This window comes from Dermatophagoides pteronyssinus, unplaced genomic scaffold (genome assembly GCF_027571235.1).
Source record: "Dermatophagoides pteronyssinus isolate colony J.1.1.1.1 unplaced genomic scaffold, Derpt_VIB-CSIC_2022.12 sq0002, whole genome shotgun sequence".
In the NCBI taxonomy this organism is placed as follows: domain Eukaryota; kingdom Metazoa; phylum Arthropoda; class Arachnida; order Sarcoptiformes; family Pyroglyphidae; genus Dermatophagoides; species Dermatophagoides pteronyssinus.
This window is the reverse complement of record NW_027461526.1, coordinates 180,486-201,604: the sequence shown is the minus strand read 5'-3', so window position 1 is coordinate 201,604 and position 21,119 is coordinate 180,486. Positions and strand designations below refer to the sequence as shown.

General features: G+C 28.0%; 4 protein-coding genes across 10 annotated transcripts in view; 3 read left to right on the top strand and 1 right to left on the bottom strand.

Moving 5' to 3' along the window:
- The window catches only part of LOC113797486 (uncharacterized), a 77,301-nt gene extending 59,104 nt beyond the window's left edge, over positions 1-18,197 (top strand). For 2 of the 3 annotated variants that reach the window (XM_075824870.1, XM_075824871.1), the window contains 8 exons: positions 8,182-8,459; positions 9,862-9,942; positions 12,603-13,271; positions 13,337-13,591; positions 13,648-13,808; positions 13,878-14,121; positions 14,443-14,571; positions 14,639-18,197. In XM_075824870.1, coding sequence (XP_075680985.1) covers positions 8,426-8,459; positions 9,862-9,942; positions 12,603-13,271; positions 13,337-13,591; positions 13,648-13,808; positions 13,878-14,121; positions 14,443-14,571; positions 14,639-16,293 — 3,228 coding nt within the window. In that variant the 5' untranslated portion in view covers positions 8,182-8,425 and the 3' untranslated portion in view covers positions 16,294-18,197. The remainder of the gene's footprint in view (positions 1-8,181; positions 8,460-9,861; positions 9,943-12,602; positions 13,272-13,336; positions 13,592-13,647; positions 13,809-13,877; positions 14,122-14,442; positions 14,572-14,638) is intronic. The other variant, XM_075824872.1, reaches the window with a different exon arrangement.
- Hsc20 (iron-sulfur cluster co-chaperone protein HscB-like protein, mitochondrial) lies at positions 323-20,802 on the bottom strand. Of its 5 annotated transcripts, none has more exons than XM_075824875.1 (5): positions 7,892-8,088; positions 7,486-7,732; positions 5,249-6,201; positions 2,663-3,011; positions 323-844 (listed from the first exon to the last, which is right to left on the bottom strand). In XM_075824875.1, the coding sequence occupies exons 3-5, from the start codon at positions 5,899-5,901 to the stop codon at positions 380-382; spliced, it is 1,467 nt and encodes a 488-aa protein (XP_075680990.1). In that variant the 5' UTR covers positions 5,902-6,201; positions 7,486-7,732; positions 7,892-8,088; the 3' UTR covers positions 323-379. The 5 variants fall into 5 exon arrangements, with proteins under 5 accessions (XP_075680990.1, XP_075680991.1, XP_075680989.1 ...); XM_075824877.1 differs by lacking the exon at positions 7,486-7,732 and having other exon boundaries at positions 324-642; positions 721-844; positions 7,892-8,026; XM_075824876.1 differs by lacking the exons at positions 7,486-7,732; positions 7,892-8,088 and adding an exon at positions 20,689-20,802 and having other exon boundaries at positions 5,249-6,135.
- Positions 8,637-9,783, top strand: LOC113797489 (uncharacterized). The gene has a single exon (XM_027347879.2). It carries the CDS (start codon positions 8,752-8,754, stop codon positions 9,583-9,585), a length of 834 nt encoding a protein of 277 aa, XP_027203680.2. The 5' UTR covers positions 8,637-8,751; the 3' UTR covers positions 9,586-9,783.
- On the top strand, positions 19,634-20,897 carry LOC142646302 (uncharacterized). The gene has a single exon (XM_075824878.1). It carries the CDS (start codon positions 19,668-19,670, stop codon positions 20,895-20,897), a length of 1,230 nt encoding a protein of 409 aa, XP_075680993.1. The 5' UTR covers positions 19,634-19,667.
- The last annotated feature ends 222 nt before the right edge of the window (positions 20,898-21,119 follow it).

The window sequence follows — 21,119 nt, the reverse complement described above, 5'->3', positions numbered from 1 at the left end:
TTGAAAATTTTCTTATTTATGGTTCATTTGTCATTTTCATTATTTTTTATCATTTTGTTTTTTGGTTGCACAACAAAAAAAATTGATTAGCTTTTTTCTCTCTGTGTGTAGATGTAAACAAGAACCAAACAAAAAAAAAATCAGAATCATTATTCATGATAAACCAAAAAAAAAAAAAAAAAAAAAAAAAAATCAAAAGGATATTTCTGACTTTACAGATATGCAATTTGTTGTTGCTGTTCAATCAATTTTCCGATCAAATAAAGCAAACACACAAACAATGTTTTTTTTTTCACATTTATTTTATTGAATGAAAAAAAAATGAAATATTTCATTACAGCATACAAAAACAAAAATGGGTCAAGAATACATGAATACATCATTTGCTACTGTTTTTCAAAATTGATGATTTCAATTTTGCCAATGCATTATTATAATATGAATATTTGATTGTTAATTTACGTGCTTCACTAGCATTCAATTCATCGAATGCAATTGTTAAATTTTTTATTAATTTTTCAATATTTTCTTCCAATTGTTCCATTAATATTTGTTGACCATCATGATCATTATTGGCCAATTCAATTTCTTCATTCAATTCCATTATTTCAAGTAATAATTCTGGTTCAGAATCTACATTAACTATTGAAGAAAACGAAAAACAAAAAACAAAATTGACAAAATCATTAACAACAACGTAAAAATTGGAAAGAAAAATACCTTCATCAATGATTATATTGAACATTAACTGTAACATATAAATAGCACGTTGATATGGATCACGTAATATTTTATAACCATCATTTATAATCGATGAATTTGTTGATGAAAGTTCATTTTCAATCTAAAAAAAACAACAAAAGAAAAAGATAGATTAATTAAACGGAATTGATGATGATGAGAGCTTAACCGGCAAACAAAAAACCTTTTCCTCTCTCACTCTCACACACATATTTTCATAACCGGCTAGGTCGATTGATTCTTAACCGGATCTCCCCTAAAACTATTTCCACTTAAATAACAACAAACGAAAAAGAAAACTGATCAAAAATACATTCATCTTAAGTTTTGCTTCCTTTACCCAAGCTTCCAAAAAAGTCGTTGACAAAAATAAAAACCATCATTCCAAACACGATGTTTTTTTTGTTGTTGCTGCTTATCATTCGCACAAAAAACTTTATTCGTTTATTTTCATCAAACATCTATTACCCAGAATAGAAGTAAAATATTACATTCTCTCAATTTTTTTTTCTTCTTCTTCTTCATTTTGAACAAGAAAGATGAGAAAGAAAGAAAATCCAAAATACCAAAAAGAAAAATGTTTGAAATGAAATGAATTGCTTCACATTTGACAATGACATTTTCGGGATGAACCAGAACCAGTAAAAATAGTCGTCGTCGTCGTAGTAGTAGCATTCATGTGGTAATATTAAAAAAAAAGATCAAAGATGAACAAAAAAAACTTAAAACATTCAATTCTTGAAGAAATGATCCTTATCAACATAATAATAATAATAATAACCGAAAGCGAAAAAGAAGAAGAAGAAGAAAAATACCCGGCAATATTTCTGAAATGATGATGGAATTGAAAGCCATAAATTTTTTCTTTTTCTTTTCTTTTTCATTCTGATACCGACAACTATTTTCATCCAAACACACACATTCTTCATCGAAACAAAATGAAACGACCTTGTCGAACAAAATATTGTTGTTTTGGTTGGTTGGCTGGTTGGTTGGTGAAATGAAATTGAACAATTTCTTTTGAAAATACACTTTTGAAAAAAGAAAAAGAAAAGAAAGAAGAATCGAAACATGAAAAAATCTGAAACATGGATTTCTTTTTTTTTTTGATGTTTTTCCCCTGACTTTCTCCAAAATTTTTCTCGAGAAAAAGCCGAAATCAAAGAAAAAAGAAATCAAAAAAGAAAAAAAAACTTTTGAAACTCTTTAAAATCACAAATGATCCATTTTTTATCATTATCGAAAGTCAAAACAAAAATTGGATCTTTCAAAGAGTTTTCTTCGGTTGTTGTTCCAATGGATTGCCATTTTCATTTTTTTTATTTAATTCTTTTTCGATCAATTCAGTTCATCATCAGGATTGATGAATTTATTCATTTTTTTTTGGATGAAAAAAAAGTTTCAACGCAATGATGATGATGATTATAGCGTTGAAAATTTTCCAAGATTTCAATGTCAATAAATATTACTCTGTTAAAAAATGAAAATTACCATTTTTCGATAGAAACAAAACAACAACAAAAAAAACAAACATAACAAGATAATGGCTAATGGTATACTCGTGTTGTTTTTCTGTTTTGTTTATACCTGCCTTTTTTTTCTATCCACATTCAAATATATCCATCCATCCATCTAACTGTCGAACTTTTGGTTTCTATTTCTATCAAATTGTAGGTGGTTAGTTGGTTTGTGCATAAAAATGATTTTTTTTGGCGAAAAAAACATGTCTATCATCGTTGAAAAAAAAGATGGTAAACAAGGCCAAAACACACAATTTCTCAAAAATATAAAGACATTTTGTTTTCTCTCTCTCTCTCTCGATACCACACATCATTATCATCATCATATTTTTTTTCCCGTACCGAAGAAAAATAACCGTTTTTTTCTTCTTCAATATGTAATTTAGTTCAAAAATACATACATTTGATCGATTAATATTCATATCAGGATGCATATTTTGCTGTAAGCATAAATAATTTTTTCGTAAATATTCTAAATCGATATTATAATTTAAATGATAATTATTTGTTGTTGTTGTTGTCGTTGTTGATTTTGTTTGTTGTTGTTGTTGTTCCAAAATATTAAATAGTTGAAAATAGTTAACATTTTTACTGATTGGCTGTATTGTTTGACAATGTGGACATTTAATGATTATTTTGTTGTTGTTGTTATCGTTGTTGTTCAGTACCTGAACATTATTCAATCCATTAGTTACATTCGAATGTTGTTGTTGCGGATGATGTTCATGTAATGGCTTATCACATTTCCAACTAAGAAAAAAGAAAAAGAAAAGGATGTAGTATTAAATTTGAACAAAAAAAACGAAAATTTCACTTTGCATTCATTTCATTTTTCTTGGTTCATCAATGATAAACGAAAAATGTGTGTGGTATAACTAAATAACTGCAAAAATGAAATTGAAATGATGATAAAAACGGAATTCAAACCAACCGACCAAAAAAAGAAAAAAGAGTGTGTGTGTAAGGGAAAAAAAAGGACATTAAGAATCCATTTTGTTCATTTTTCTTTCTGTTCTTTTTCCATTTTCATTCCTATCTTGTTCATTATTCTTTTAGTTGTAATTCAAGAATTTTTTTTTGCTGTTGTTGTTGTTATTTGGTTAGTTTTACTACACAAGATAGACCCAAGAAAGTTCATCATTTTTTTTCAATTCTTAACTTGCCCATAACGATGATGATGATGAAAGTCAATTAAATTTGCAAATGTGAATAAATTTTATCTACATAAAATTTCCTTTTTTCTTTCTCTCTTGATAAATATCATTAACTCGTTCGCTACCAGCGCTTGAGAAACAAATCTTTAACCACAGCCCATGGAATTTTTTATAATAGAACTTTGAATGGCAATGATTTTAAAACCAACGCATATTTGTAAAAGTAATTATATAAGAAATTTGAAAAAATCTAATTGATAAATAAATGTAAAATCTTAAACGACGAGTATTTGCATTTATGTAAAAACAAAAACGACGCAAATTCGATCAAATGTAAAAACAAAAACGACGCAAATTTGATCAAATGTGAATACAAAAACCAAGCATATTCGATCAAATGTAAAAACAAAAACGACGCAAATTTGATCAAATGTGAATACAAAAACCAAGCATATTCGATCAAATGTAAAAACAAAAACGACGCAAATTTGATCAAATGTGAATACAAAAACCAAGCATATTCGATCTAATGTAAAAACAAAAACGACGCAAATTTGATCAAATGTGAATACTAAAACCAAGCATATTCGATCTAATGTAAAAACAAAAACGACGCAAATTCGATCAAATGTTAATACTAAAACCAAGCATATTTGCTTAAATGTAATACAAAAACGACGCATATTTGCGTCGTCGGGTTCAAAATAAAGAACTAAAACGACGCACATATGCGTCGCTGGTAGCGAACCTGTTAATGTTTTTTTTTTGTGGTTATGAATTTTGTTGTTGTTGAATGTTGTTGTTCTTGGAATACCCAATGAAATTAGAGAAATATTAAAAGTGAAAAATGGAAAATTTTTTTCCATTGAAAAATTTTATGGTTTTCAATGTGTGTTGGTGGTGGTGGTGGTGGGGGGAAGGAAATGAATATTAGATGATAACATTCCAAAGATGTTTAGAATGAAAATTTTTTTTATTTCTCTACACAAAACTATTCTATTTCAGTATACAGTATTTGAAAATTCATTTATTCATCAAACTAATGGGCTTCAACTATCGATATATCGATATATATTTTTTTCGCCATCAATTGTAAATATAAAATGATGCAAAAAAAAATGAAGAAAAAGAAAATACTTTCTCCATCAATATCGAAATTCTATCCATTAAAATAATAATAATGATGATGGTTGTGAAATGGAATTCAAAAAAGAATTTCCCCTAGTATAACCCAATGTTTGTTAATGAAAATGATTAAATCATTACATCATCATCATTGATACATTCAGAAGGAAGTGAAAAAAATGTGATAATGTTTGTTTGCATCAACCTTAATAACAACAACAGTAGAAAGCACTTGATGATCATTGTAAACATTCAGAAAAAAAACCAAAAGATATATATCCATAGTGATACATACAATGTATTCTTTTGGCTACTCATTTGGTTTGATTTCTGAAACTGAATATGAAAAAAAAAGTAGTAGGAAAAAAATAGCTAGCATCTCTCTCATTACCCATTAGAATTTCATTGTAAATGACAATTACAGAATATTCTCTGTCTCTCTCTCGAATTCATTCATTCTAACATTTCTGATATATATTCCTATATTTACATTTACAATTGAAATGTAATTTAAATGAATGAATGTGATAGCCATCCACATGCACACACACACACACACACACACAGAGAGAAAATTGGATTAAATTGAATACATTCCCCCCCCACCATATAGACAATTTCGAATATAGAAAATAGAAAGAAAAAGAAAAAGGAAAAAAAATTCACTAGGCAACCAGAAAATTGAAAAAAACATCATCATATACATACCATGATTTGATTCTATTATCATCATCATCATCATTATTATTGTCAATATTCGATGTTGAATTGGATGAAAATACTCGAATCGATGATTGTTGTTGTTGTTGTCCAATATCATTTCCAATGATGTTATTATTATTATTGATTAGATAATAATATTCTGGTCGTTGTGACAACAACGACAACAACAACATCCAAATAGGTTTTTTCAATCGATTGATGACATTATTATCATCAAATTCTGTTAATCTATTCAATGTTGACAACAATGTTTTTGATGATGATTTGAATGATAAATCATGAAATTTCAATGATGATGATGATGATGATTTCCAAATAATATTATCATAGATTTTAATCTTCTCTTTGGTAAAATTTTTTATCCAAAATACATTCGAATTGATGAAACATTTTGATGATAATGATGATGATGATGATAATGGTAACATTAACCATTTATGATGATGATGATTATTGTAACCGCATAGATTATTATTGTAAATGAAACGTTGTTGTTTAAACAAATGATTAAACGAAAACATTCGTTGTTGTTCCATAATAAAAGATAAGAAACGAATATTCGAAATTGAATGAGATGACATTAACGATGTTTTGGATGATGATAATGATGCTCGTTGTAAGATAAGGCGTATCATCATTTTTTTTTCTTCTTTTCTCTTGTTATTCAATTAGTTTTTTGTTCTTTGCTTTGGTCGGTGGTTCGGGTTTATATTATCTCATTCGTTTATTATTATTATGGTGACGACGACGACGACCAAAATGAAGAAAATGAATTTTTCGCTGCTACCAGAAACAAAATTTTTTTCGGAGAACAATGCGAAACAAACGAGAGAAAAAAAAGGGTGCAGATGACAATTGCAAATACAAATTGCCTTCGTCTATATATGCCTATTGAGGTTTATTATTTTTCCTTTTTGAAATGAAATTTTTTTTTTGCTCTTTTTTTTGCAAAGATCCAATTTTGAATTATTATTAATATTTTTTCGAAAAATTCGAATGTTATTGTTGATGATGGATGTTCATAGATGACGGATGTTGTTGAATTTTGTTGATTGTTTACAAACAGAGTGAGCGAAGAAAGAAAAAACGGAAGAAAAAAATTTAAAAGTTTAAAATAAAATGAAAAATTATTATTATTGTTTTTACGAAATGAAATTCAAATTTTTTTTAAGCGTGAGTTTTCATATAATCATCACATGTGGAATATGACACACACACATACAGGCATTTTTTTTTGAACCGAGAAACACGCACAACATATGGAAATGATGAGGCTATTCTTCCGTTTATTCGAGCACGATTAAATGGGAAAAAAATTAAATTACAAAAACAAAAAAGCAGAAAATCCAAAGAATAACTCTGGAATGACGAAAACTATGGCAAACATTTTGTTTCGCTTCTTCTTTATAGCGACGAAGAAAAAAAAATATGGAAATTATTTTTTTCAAAATGAAAATTTCTTTTTTCTTCTGTTTTTGAACCGAATAATTGAAAACAAATCTCTAAGATTCAGCTGAGAGAAAGAGATTTAGCGATTTCCACATTTCTTACAAGATTGAAAAAACAAACCGGGTAAAATAAAAAAAAAGAAGGATTTCAAATTATCATCATCGTTATTAACATTCATAGATTCAATGATTCTAAAGGAATGAAAATCCTTAGGAAATTATCATTTTATTTTTTTCTTTTCTTTTTTGGAAAAATATTCTAATGAATTTCTGTAGACAGAAAATTTAAAATTGGAAAATTTTCCAAGAAACAAGTATTTTTGTTCGAGAAAGAAAATCGGAAACTTTACCGAGAGATAAGAGAAAAATGATGAAGATAATCATAAAGAACAACTAATATTTAACATTTTGCAAAAAAAAATATTATATGATTATATTTCGGTAGACAGGAAATTTTTTTCATTCATTCTTTCGCCTTTTTTTCTTTTAGTTTGAAAAGAAAAGAAAAAAGATAGTGAAAGGGGAAGAAGAAGAGAAGAAAACTAGAATAGAATAATGATGATGATGATAATGTGAAATTTAACCATCAACATGAATATAATATAATCTTCTGTTCTTAATTCTTTGCTAAAAACAGAATTTTTTCTTTTTCTTCTTCTTCTAAATTTAGCTCAATGAATGAATGAATTCATGACTGACAATGTTCAATACGGATGATGATGATGGAATATAGTTTTGTTTTTGGTTTAATAAAAAAAAAAAAAAAATGGTTACCATTTGAGCTTAATTAATTCTGATATTCAAATGTCATTGTTCATCATCTCATTTCGACTGTTTCAGTTAGTTTTTTCTTCGTATTAAACACACACAAACACATTGCTTTGATCATCATCATCATCAGTTGGTCGTTTATTTTCGGGATCCATAGAATGCCGGTTTCATATTGCTCTGAATTATGATATATGTTGTTCGTTTTTTGTTTTGTTTTGATGGGCAAAATTGAAACGAATCGTTTGTGAATCTAAAAATAACACAATACATTTTGATTTTCAAAGATAACGTATGGGAAAAAAACGAAAAAATTTTTAAAGAATTCAATCGACTAGAATATTCTGACTTTTGACTTGTTTTTGTCTGTTTTTTTTTGTTTTGTTTTCAATGATGCCATATGTTTACTTACATAGTTGATTACTGTTGATTCATCAGATTTTATTCTTTTATTTTTTTTTTTGTTTCGGATAAAAATCAATAGCTGGATAAAGAAAATTTTTTGTTGTGTTTTGCTTTTTGTTTCTGGTATTGATCGATTAGAAAAATTGAATTTTTTTTCTGTCTGAAAAAAATTAACCAAAATCAACGCCATCTTTCGTTGGAATGTGTGAATTTTTATTTTTGTTTTCAAAAAAAATTTTCAATAAAAATTAATTATTTTGTTTCGTTTCTTCTCTATTTGAAAAAAAACAATAACAGGTCAATCGAAAATCATTTGGAATCTTTATCAATTTGCAAAAACAACTTTTACAAACAACAATCTTGATGTTCAATATTAAGATATACGATTTTTTTCATCATTTTTTTCATTATTACAATAACCATTGTTGTATACGGTTAGACGAAGGCTTTGCATAAGGCCAACGGATCAGCCAAACAAAAAACAACAACAACAACAACAACAAAAAAACAACAACAAAAACATCAAAATACGCTACTTCAAATGGTTAACCTTGCAGGCAATAGCTTTACAAAAGGTATGTTTTTTTTTCATTGAAAATTTCTTTTTTTTTGGAATTTAACACTTTCATCGACCACAACAACAACAACAAAGAAAAAAATTCGATAATTCAATTTGGTTTTTTTGTTTCATTGAAATTGAAAAGAATGGCTATAAATTTATTGAAAATAACCATAAAAATTTATTTCTTAAATTCATTTCAATTCATTTTTGTTTCGTTGTTGTTTCGTTCAAATTTATACGTATCAAAACAAAAAAAATAAAAATATTTTGTTGGCAATCCGTTTTGGATTATTATTATTATTATTATGGCTGCATCAAAAAAAGCCGGTAAGAAAAAGTCTGGTATAAAAAAAGGTAAAGGTAAAAAGAAATCTGCAAGTAAAAAAAGCAAATCGAAAATATCAAAATCAAAAACAGATGCAACAACAACAGCAGCAACAACAACAACAACAGCATCAACAACTGCAGATGAAAGTAAAACTGAAGCTACAAAAACTAATGTGGATACATCAAATGCCGGATCAACATCGAAACCAATGGATTTTCAATCAAAAACTGTACCATTTTCTTTAGAAATGGGTAAAAATGATGATGCAGCAAAATATTTATTCAATACATGTAAATTAGATTCAGATGTAGCACTTAAAATTGAAAAAAATCGTCAAGCAATCGAACAGGTAGTAAATCTTTTACGTGACATAAGACCAGATCAAATTACAAATGATATTAAAGATGATCTGATTAAAATTCATTGTATTGCTCGTGGTATACGGATACGTTTAGCACATCATTTAGCTGAACAGGAAAAAAAGATGATGGATATAATGATGAAAATGTTGACACCGAAAAAAGATACAACTGCAGCTACAACAGCAGCTACAACAGCAACAACAGCAACAACACCACCACCAGAAACAAAAACAGAAACAAAAGCAGAATCAGAATCTAAAAATGAAACTACAAAAACAAATCCTGATTCAGCTACAGCTACGACGGAAGTAACTAAAACAAATATTACGGAAGCAAAAAGTGAAGGATCAGCAGCAGCTGATTCAGAATCACTAAACAAATCATCTGAAGCGAAGAAAACAACGGAACCTGAAAATACTGAAAATGAAGAATCAAAAGATGAAGAATAATCAAGAGAAATATTAAATCTTGAGACAAGAGAAAAGCTTCACCACCACACCAACACCAACACTGAAAAAAAGAGAGATTTAAATTCAAACATTTTTGAATGAAAATTAAAATTTTTTATTTTTTGTTTTTATAAAAATTTAAATTAAATTCAAACGAAAAAAAAAACAAAATTCAAATTAAATTCATTTTACTTTTTATTTTTCTCTTTTTAAATTCAAATTTTTTTACAAAAAATCTTTCCGGTTTGCTGATACAATCGAAAAACAAACAAATAGCATTTTTGCACCAAACGATCGGATACCTTTTGATAATGGTTACGACCGTTGTGTTCCAGCCAATCTATTATCATCATTCAAGTAAGTTTTTATTTAAAAAAAAATTTGTCCATTATACTAAAAAGAGAGTGAAAATATCGGCTTACATATAACGAAACCAAAGCAAAAGCAAAAATATTCAAGATGCTAGATGATCAGTACAGCTAGAATAATAAAAAGACATTTCAAATTGATAATAATAATGATGATGGTTTTTAGTTCTTGTTATTTTTAATGTATGTGTGTGTGTGTGTGCATGTCTTGTAATAATTATTTCGAGTATAAAATTTCATTACAAACCAAACAAAACGAACGAGATCGAAATTTTTTTTTTTTTTTGTTGACATATCCTTCATAAACATATTTACTTGCTAGTATTTCAATGTCAACCATTATCTATAAGGGGAAAAAAATGCTTCAAACTTTCAAAATATATTTTTCCATAACATCCACTACTTGTCATTCAAAAACGATACGATTTTTTTTAATATTGAATTCTAATAAGGAATATCACTCGATGAAATAGAAAAAATCATTTAATGACAACCAGATTATCATCCAAAAGAGTAAACAAATGATACTTGTGAAATTGTGAATCGATAAATTTTTCTATGGTTCGGTTCAAAGGTTTCGATTTTCAAAATTAGTTTGTTTTAGTTGGTTAGTTGAATTTTCTTATTTTATTTTTTTTACTTCCCAATAATAATGATCGGTTTTTTGTAATCGGTTAATTCGATCTCTCTCTCTCGAAACTGTCACCATAAAATTGTTGTTGTTTGTTTTTCAAACACAGTGCATTCGTGTGAAATTTCTAATGAACATAACCGCGAAAAAAAGGGAAAAAAGTTTTTTTTAGAAATGAAAATTAGAAAAAATAGACCACATCAACCGCAATGTAATTACATAATCTGGTTGTTGTCGATTTGTTCGTATTATATCAGAATTTTGCCAGAAATTTTCTCTCGATATATGGTAATGATGCAAATTTGGATAAGAAAAATAAACTTGTTTCCAAAAAAGTTTTCCGATGAATATCGATAAATGATAATTTATATAAATATATTTGACACTTTTTTTCACTGTGGTTTTTTTCTCTTACATCCATTCAAATACCAATAATCGATAATGTAGCGGAAAAAAAAACATTTTTTTTTTCTTTTACCGAAAACTTTTGTTTTCCATTTCCATTCACTTTTTCCATACTTGACATTATTTTCACACCAAAAAATCTTTGTGTGTATAGAATATTATAACACGCAAACATTTACCGATCGATACGGTAAACAACAACCGTGTGTGTGTGTGAAAAATCAAAGCCAAAAACAAGGGAAAAAATAACCAATAAAACAAAACAAAAAGATACATAGTCCGAATAAATAAGATGCTTTTGTGTGTTAGTGTGTGTGTGTGTGTGTGAAAAAAAAGAAACAAGAAACTTTTTTTCTCTTGGCGCATTTCATAATGGAATAGAAAGTTTTTTTTCTCATCGAATGTTTGTCTTTTGTTGTTTGAATCAAAAAAAAAAAAAAAATTCTCAACTTTATTCTCGAAACAAAAATGACATTATTCTACACAGACAAACAGAAAAAAAACATAACGAATAATAATAAGATATGGTGGTGTCGTATATCAGCTGTCAAATTCAGAATTTTCTATTTCGCCTTGAATTCTTGAGAAAGTGAAAGAAAGAGAGAGAAAAGATGACCATCATAATTTTTTTTCTGGTATGTTCAAACACCAGAATCCAGTATATGTATTTATGATGGAAATAATTTATTTGAAGGAAAAATTTAAATATAAAAATACCCAAAGCAAAGTTTTTCGTTTTTCAACAAAAATGACCGGCCGGTCACATTGGAAAGAAAATTTAAAATTCAAACAATTTTTCTTCTACTTCTTTCGCTTCATTCTTTTTTCCTTTCGATTAAGTTTTTTCTCTGGTTTGATATTAAAGATGATGATGTTTGTAAAATGTGGAACTATTTTGCAATTCAGAATCTTTTTTCCCATTTCGTTTTTTTTTTTGTTGATATTGTTTGAAAATGGATCTGCATTTGTCATTTACCAACCAACCAAAAAACAACAAACACACATCACGGCTATGTGGATGTTTTTGGTGGACAAAGAATATTTAGATATTTTAAATGGATGGAAAATATATATCATTGGCCCCGGCAAAACAACAGCCAATGTCATTAAAAAACATCATCATCATCATCATCATTGTTGAATGAGATTTTCAAAAAAAAAAAAATGTTTTTGACTTTGTTGAAAATTCTTTCTTTTTTTCTTTTAACAATTTGTCAATTTATGGGGTAAACACATACACCCGAAAACGAGAATGAGAATAGTGAGAGAGAAAAAAATTTACATTTAAATTAAAGTTTCTCTTTCTTTCTTTCTTTCTCATTCTCTATCGTTGAATTTTCATATTTTCAAATCAAGTAGTTCAAACACACAAATCGCTGGATTTATATTATCATGTCAAATCAATTGTCATGCAAATACGAAAATTTTCATTTTATTTTACTTTTTTTCTCGTTTCGTTTGACATTAATAATAATAATAATAAAATTTGATTTGATTTCGCTTTGGAAATGAAAAAAAAAATCTAATCTAATCTCTTTTTTCTTCTTCTTTCAATTTATTATTATTTTTTTATTTCCACTGTTTTGAATCTTTTATTTGGTAAAAAAATCTAGAATTAGTTCGTGCCAAAGATTTCAGCAGTGCTGCCGAAAGATCTGCGGCATTGTCTGCCGCCTTTAAATCATCATCATCATCATCATCATCATTATCATTATCATCATCAGCTACCTCAACGGTGATCAATGGTGTTGTTGGTGGTGGCGTTGGTGGTGGCCACCATCAAGATACATCATTAGACAATAGTCTTGGACCAGTGATATTACAACAACAACAACAACAGCCACCACTACTACCATCACAACAAACATCATCATCATCATCATCCCTTATAACGGGCCAAAATATACAAGATTCATTTCTATTATCATCGATTGAAGAACAATCAAAATTATCGATCAAACAGATTGAAAAAAGACAGCCAAAAAATGAATCAAAAAAATTAACAAAAAAGCCTAAATCTGAACAAAAACAACAACAAAGACTACGGTCATTTCCAGCTTTTTTACAAGCAGATTTATCACCATTAGAATTAGATGATACAATATTTGATACTGTTGGTGGTGGCGGTGGTGGTGATCCACGTTTCGATGCAATGATTGCAATCGATCCAAATGATCCATGCTACAATTTTACAGTTGGAAATTTAAAATATCAAGAATTTTTTTCACCAAATTATCCAAATAATTATCCCAATGATACTGAATGTGAAAGAGTGATACAAGGTTAGTGATGATTATTGAAAGAAAAAAAATTCATTTTTTAAAATTTAAAAAATTCATTAATTTAGCACCACATGGATATCAGATCAGTATAGAATTTAGGGATCAATTTTCACTTGAAGATTCACCAAATTGTGCATATGATTATCTTGAAATACGTGATGGTGCATATGGTTATTCATCACCATTGGCAAAATTATGTGGCCCAGATTTTCCAAGAGATATTATCTCAAATGATCGTTACCTCTTTTTACGTTTTGTATCCGATGATAGTATTGAATATCAAGGATTTAGAGCTGTTTATTCCTTTATCAAAATGACAAGTAAGTTATTTTCTCTCAACAACGAACAAAGTATTAATATCAAAACAAATATTCAGATGAAAGACCAGAACCACCAGATGAATGTCGTTTTAATAAAACCGGTGTTAGTGGGACCATCGAAAATCGTGATATACCACTTGAGCTAACAAATTATTCAGTAACACAAAATGTTCCAATTGATTGTATGTGGAATATAACTGTTGCAGCTGGTTATAAGGTAAATAATTGAAAGTAATGCTTAATTCAAACGATAAAATAACCAAATTTTTTTAAATTACAATTTTAGATGTATCTAAATTTTAAAGAATATAAATTAACAAGTCCAAATAATTGTGAAGCAAATTATATTGATATTTATGGTGAAAAATTAAGCGATTTAGCACGTAAACAACGATTCTGTGGTACACAAGCTGAACCAGTACGATCCGATGATAATCATATGAATATACGTTTTTTTGCTAAACCGGACGCATTAAGTAATGTACAATTTGAAATTACATTCACTGCATTTCGTGAATTATCAAATAAAGGTATTTTATAATTGAAAAAATCTATTTTGTTTTTTTTTGTTTATTTGTTTGTTTGTCGAATAAAATACTCAGGCACTTGATTTTGTTTTCTTCTTTTTTTCTTTTCCTTTCATTTTTTTCACCGTTTTGGCTTGTTCGCTTATAAATTGTTTGCATTTTTCGCTTATTTTTTTTCAATTCGTTTTTTGTGTGTGTGATTTGGCTTTTTATTAAAATCAATAATTTGCTTTTTGCTGAATGATTAATCTGTTTGGTGAATAAAATTTTTTTCCCACGCAAACAACAAACGTAAATCAAAATCCAAAATCCATAATATAAAAGCAGAAACTTGCCGTCCTGATGAATTTGATTGTGAAGATTCAACTTGTATCGATATTGGTTTAAAATGTGATGGTGTTGATAATTGTAAATATCGTTATGATGAAGATAAACAAACTACTTGTGCACCAGGTAATTTTGTATTTTGTATTTTGTCGTTTTTTACACAAAGATTTTTTTTTGTTTTCAAATAAAATAGGTAACAAAGGTGTATTGAATCTTAATTCACAACATATGGTTGTTATATTGATTGTATTCTGTGCACTTGTATTTGGTATGTGTGCTTCCATTGCTATTTCATGTTGGAGTAAAATTGAAGAACGTTCACAACGTAAACGTGAATATAAATTAAGACGTTCACGTGAAGCATCAATGGAAGTTGGATTAGATCGTACAATGACTATTACATCATTAGATCGTTCATGTCCATTAGAACATGGTGAACAAACATCATCATCATCTGGTTCAAGATGTCGTAAAATTGTAACAGCAAATGCTATTAGACAAAAACCAGATATTGGTGTTGATGATGATGATATACCACAAATGGGTTATTATGATTCAGAAGAAAATGGTTGCTATGTACCTGATTTAGATATTGCACCAATGCATCATCATTCATCAACTGCTCATCATCATTTAGTATATCCATCATCTAATGAAAGGCGACCTAAACAGATGCAAACTGTACAGCCAAATGGTGGTACTATTTGTACATCTCATCATTTGGATCCTGTTGATAAATATTCACCTGATACGCCCACACCACCACAAATGATGATTGGTTCACCAAATACAAGAGGTCATATTGGTGGTACACAATCACCATTAGTTGGTGATCATTATTATCATCAACAACAACAACAACAGCAACAACAACAATTACAACAAAATATTGAACGTGATTCAATAAGATCATCATCTGATTGTTCAATACCACCACCACCACCTCCTCCATCATTAAGTCATTTTCGTAATCGTCTTCAACAACAACAACAACAACCACAACAATATCGAACCTTACCTCTTGATCCAAGTAAATTAACCGATGCATCAATGTTAATCATGAGCGACAATCATCATCAATCTGTACAATATAGACATCCACAACATACATCACGTATAATAACGACTAGTGGTGGTGGTGGTGGTCAGCCATCAATGTTAATACATCCACAACATCATCCTGATTGTGCTCAACATCAGCTCAATAAAATGCAACAAACATCAATGGAACATCAATCACAATATAATCCAAATTCATTAAGAAGAGGTGGTGGAGGAGGAACATATTATACGAATCAACCTACACCTGGTAATATAGGTGGTGGTGGTGGTGGTGGTAATGTTAGAACACAACAAACTTCCGGTAATAGTAATCCGGGCAGTCAAAGGCCTTCACCGATGCCTATAGGAAGTAATGGTGATACAAATGAACTGCTCAATGATGTAATTGATGTTGATGGTTGTATTGATGAAGGTGATGAATCTGGTGTTGGACCATCCGAACAACGTTCAGCAATGGAGCTTAATGATGATATTATTGATGATGATGTATTAACTGAAAATGATATTTTTCCATCATCAAATGGTCCAGCATCAGCTAGTGGTAGACATCAATCATCAACACATTATCTATTACGTGGTCAATCAACATTAGAAGAAGAAGATGATTCTTCAGTGCCTTTAAATTCAACCAATTCAAATACTGGTTATGGTAGTGGACAACAACAACAACAACAACAACAACAAACAAATATTGGTCAAAGACAAGTTTATTATCGTAGTGAAGCTGTTATTGAAATGGTACCAAGACAAGATACAAATCGTCAAGATGTAGCACTAATTCGTTAAACCAAAAAACAAAACAAAACAAAAGAAAAACTCACAACAAAAACCAAAAAAAAAAAAAAAATTGCATCAAATATTTTGATTTTTCATATTCTACGCTGCCATTCATCTCTGTTTTCAAACAAAACAGAAAACAGAGTGAAAAAAATTTTGAAATTTTTTTTTCTAAACAAAAACAATAATCATCATTATCATCATCATCATCATAATCTAGGCACCTGACAAATTCATCATTTACCAAAGTATAATTCATCAAAATAGAAGAAAAAAGTAGTTCAAAAAAAACAAAAACAAAAATGTAAATTCACTGACAAAACACACAAACACTTTTTTTCTAAAACAAAGAAATAAGCCTTTGAGATAAAACCTTGTGTATTATAAAAAAACTGTGCAAAGAATTTTGAAATATTTGAAACAAAATTGAATGTTAAATCATTTTATCCACAAAAAAAAACAAAAAAAAATTTGGTTTGTTGATTTTTCCCTTCGGTATTGCATTGAATCAAAAACATCACTCGTAATCATCATGTTTATCCTTTCTTTTTTTTTTATGTATTCAAATTCAAATTTACCAGAAAAAATTTTGTTTTTTCCAATACAAAATAATTGAATGATAATTGAATTTTACAGAAAAATTCGAGAAAAAAAAACTTTGATTCTGATGAATAGGAAATGATTGTAATTGGATTTTTCTTTTTCATTTTCGGTTGTTTTCTTCAATAGAAATTCTTTACCCTTTCGTTTTTTTGGTTCTGATTTTTTTTTCAAATTCACACACCCCCATTAACCCAACCACACACACACACACAGACATAAATCGTTTTTATTGATAGCCATTATTATTATAGGAAAGATATTTAAAAACAAGCAACGATAACAACAACAACAAATTGGGTAATAATAATAATATTATTTATAAAAAAAAATGTACTTGACAATTGCTTCAATTTTTTCTTCTTTCTCTCTCCATATTTTATTTATCATCCATCAATGATTCATTGATTAAATATCATAACCATCACCAACCATCATCATTCTTTATAAATATTCAACACACCACCATCATTATCATCCACACACACACAAACACCCAATGAATGATTTTTTTTTTTTGTTTTTGGTTTTCAATAATGTTATTTTATCTGAATTTTGTTTTTTTTTGTTTTTTCAACAAAATTTTCAACAATATAGACACCAGAATAATTCAAAAATGTTAGAGAAATGATCATGTTTTATGATTTCATTTCATTTCAGAAAAAAAATTCCAAGAAATTTAATTTGGCGCTCAATTCTGATTCAAATACACACACATGCAAGACCATTAGAATTTCAACTTTCAATTCAATGCATGTAAAGATTTTTTTTTTTTTTTTTGATTAGAAAAATATGCATTCGCAAATCAGCCTTGTTACACATTAACACCCACCCACCCACCTACCATTCTCGTTTTTCATTATCATCATTCATTCATTTCATTTCATTTCATTCATACAAATAAGTATTTCAACAACAACAACAAAAAAATTGTAAAATAATTTTTAAAATTTTAAAAAACAGAAAAAATAACTATTTCAAAATTATATTGTAAATAAATTATTCTTCTCGATGGATTTGAACCATCCACATATGAATCAACAACAACATTATTACTTTGATGATTTTTTTTTTGTTAAATTTTATTCAAATTTTCAAATTGGTAACCAAACAACAATCAAGCCAAAATTATTTAAAGCAAAACAAGACTTATTTCTCTTTCCCTTTCTCTCTCTGTTCTTCACACACATACACAATTTACACACATGAAATTCTTTTCTTCTTCTTTTTCTCGTTTTTTCCTATTGTATACAAAATATAAATTTCTCCTAAAAAATATTTATAAATAAAAATAAAAATTTTAAAAAAATAAACATTTAATTAAATTAAAAAAAAACTCATTCTCGTAAATCACTATTGTTTTCATTCTTTTTTTGTTGTTTTCCCCCATCACTATCGATTAATCGATACATGAATTTTCGATTAATCGAATCTTGGAACAAAACAGCAACAAGATTGACAACAAAAATAAGATATATAGGGTGATTCAAGTTTTGCAACAAAAAATGAGCAATCCATTTTAAAAATTTTTTCGAATCAATCAAACTGTGTGTGTTTACGATTCTGGAATTAGTATTGTGTGTGACATTTTCGCTTACAGCCATGAAAAAGAAAAATCATTCCAATTCATCAACACATACCAAATGATTATTGGAACGGACAATTTTTTTTTTATACGAATAAATCTTATGCACACAATGACCAAGGATTTATCGAAATAAAAAAAAGAAAAAAGAAATCGTAAGTAACCAGATTCGGGCAATCAAATAAAAAGAAGAAGAAAAAACTTAATAGCAAATGGAAATTCAATGTGTTTGTTCCAAATTCATTCATTCATTCATTGACAATCATTCATTGGCGATGATCGACGAACAAGATGAAGACGAAGAAGAAATCCTCTATTCTTACACAGAAGCAAGCAAAAAAAAATCGACAATAATAGATCACCGATCGACGAAAAAAAAAAAAGATTCGGACATGTCAAACATATGTATTCAATGGATGTGTGTATGTGGTTGGTTGGTTGGTTGGTGAATTTATGTGTGTTTGTAAGATGAATGTAAGTCAGAAGATCCATCGATAGGAGAGAGAGAAAAAGATTCCATTTGAAATGAGACAAGTTGATTATACATTTTGGAAAAGCAAAGAAAAAAAACAATAAATTAAGATTATTGGCAATCAAGAAAAAAACCGAATCGAATCGATATCGATTCGATTCGATCACCAAAAAAAAACCGTTTTCATGATAATTTCATATTCACAACATAAATATCTATCAGTGTCATCATCATCATTATTAATGTGAAACAAAAAAAAATTCAATAAGAGTTTATCCGTTCTTTTTTTCGCTGAATTTATTTGCACATCCGAAAAAAAAACAAAATACTTGAATGACATAGGGGTATAATATTTCAGTGAAAAAAAACGAAAAAAGAAAAATTCGCACTTACAAAACATGTGGAAACAAGAATATTGAATTTATAATTGATAAAACATCATAATTTTGGATTTTCTGATGGTAAAACTGGAATCAAAAAATGACTGTTTAAAAGATCATGTTACATCAAACGACGACAACAACAACGATTATTGTTTTTTTTTAGTTTTTTTGGAATGAAATATGATGAATATTTCAACAACAATAATAATTCTTTAATTTCTTCTGGTTGATTCGATTTTCGAATTCTTTTTTGGTATAAAATGAGAAAATTTTCCCGAAATTTCAATTTGAAAAAAGTAAATTGAAATTTTCGTTGTTTTTGAAACTTGAAAAAAAATCAATCATGTCGGATGATCAAAAATCTTTAAATTCCGAATCATCATCATTACAAATGAATCTAATGAGTTCATTAACAACAATTAAAAGTTCACTATTACAAATGAATTTATTATCATTTGAATTATTAACAGAAAATTCGACCAAAGTACAAATGTTAGAAACATTAAATAAAAATGATTCATTAGTAATATTATCGTCGATTGATAATAATCAAAATAATGGTAATCGTTTAAATCGTCCTGTATATTCATTTCGTACAATAACAAATTGGAAACGATCATCATCAAAAGTATTAGATATTGTACCAAGATATGGTATATATTTTTGTTCATTAAAATGGATTCTAAAAAGACAACTTTATCGTCAGATTAAAGATGGCGCCATATATAATGAATCAATAGCACCGGTTTTACATTGTGTTTGTAAAGAACCAAATGATTTTTGTCAAGGACGTATTGGTCCAATTGATAAATTAATACCATATGAACATTATCGTCATCCAACAGTAAATGGTATTTGGATATCAGTATGTGGTAATGAAACTAATGTTATCGATATTGATGATGAATGGAATAAAAGTTTTCAACAAATGAAAACATTGAATGAAAATTTTAATCGTTTTATATTTTTTGTTGCACAAAATGCTGCTTGTGTTGGTATTCATATTTGGAATACACATAAAAAAGATAATAAATTACGACGAAAAAGTCAACTAAAAAAATCAAATAATAATAATCATCATCATGAACGTCCATTAATTTTATCCGGTGGATTCTATGTACTTGAAGGTTTATTTGAAGCAAAATTTTTAAATTATGATCCAATAATTGGTTCAAAAACAATGATCAAACCAAATACATTTCAAACATCAATAAATTCACCTAGAATGATTATATTATCCGAAGGAACACATATGATACGAATAAAACCATATGAAGGTATACTAATGAATCTTGTTACGATGAATATTGGTGAAAAGGAAATTTTCAAAAATAATAATATTAACAACAACAACAACAACTTACCAAACCGAAATAATGATACAAAAACAAAATTGGTGGCTATTGTTTCACAAAATATTGACAATAATAATAATGCCAAAAAATTAGATACAATGATTTCTAAAACAAGAAAAATTGAAGTATGGCTAGATTTTCATTATAAAAAATTAATTATGATTGATTATAATCGAATAATGTTGGAATTATTTAAAATTTCAACAATCAACATATGATTTTTTCTTTTACATTTGAATAAAAATATGATCCGGCAAAATATTCTGGTAACGTTCTATACGAACAGTTGAAGCTTGTTTTGATTTTGGTTTTTTGATACAGGTCAGCTTAAAGAAATTCTTTTTTATTTATTGGACCAAAGTTTTTCTTTTTTCTTTTTTTTTTAGTTTAAAATTGAGAATTTTTCTATTTTTTAACATCAATCTTCATGATGTAAAAAA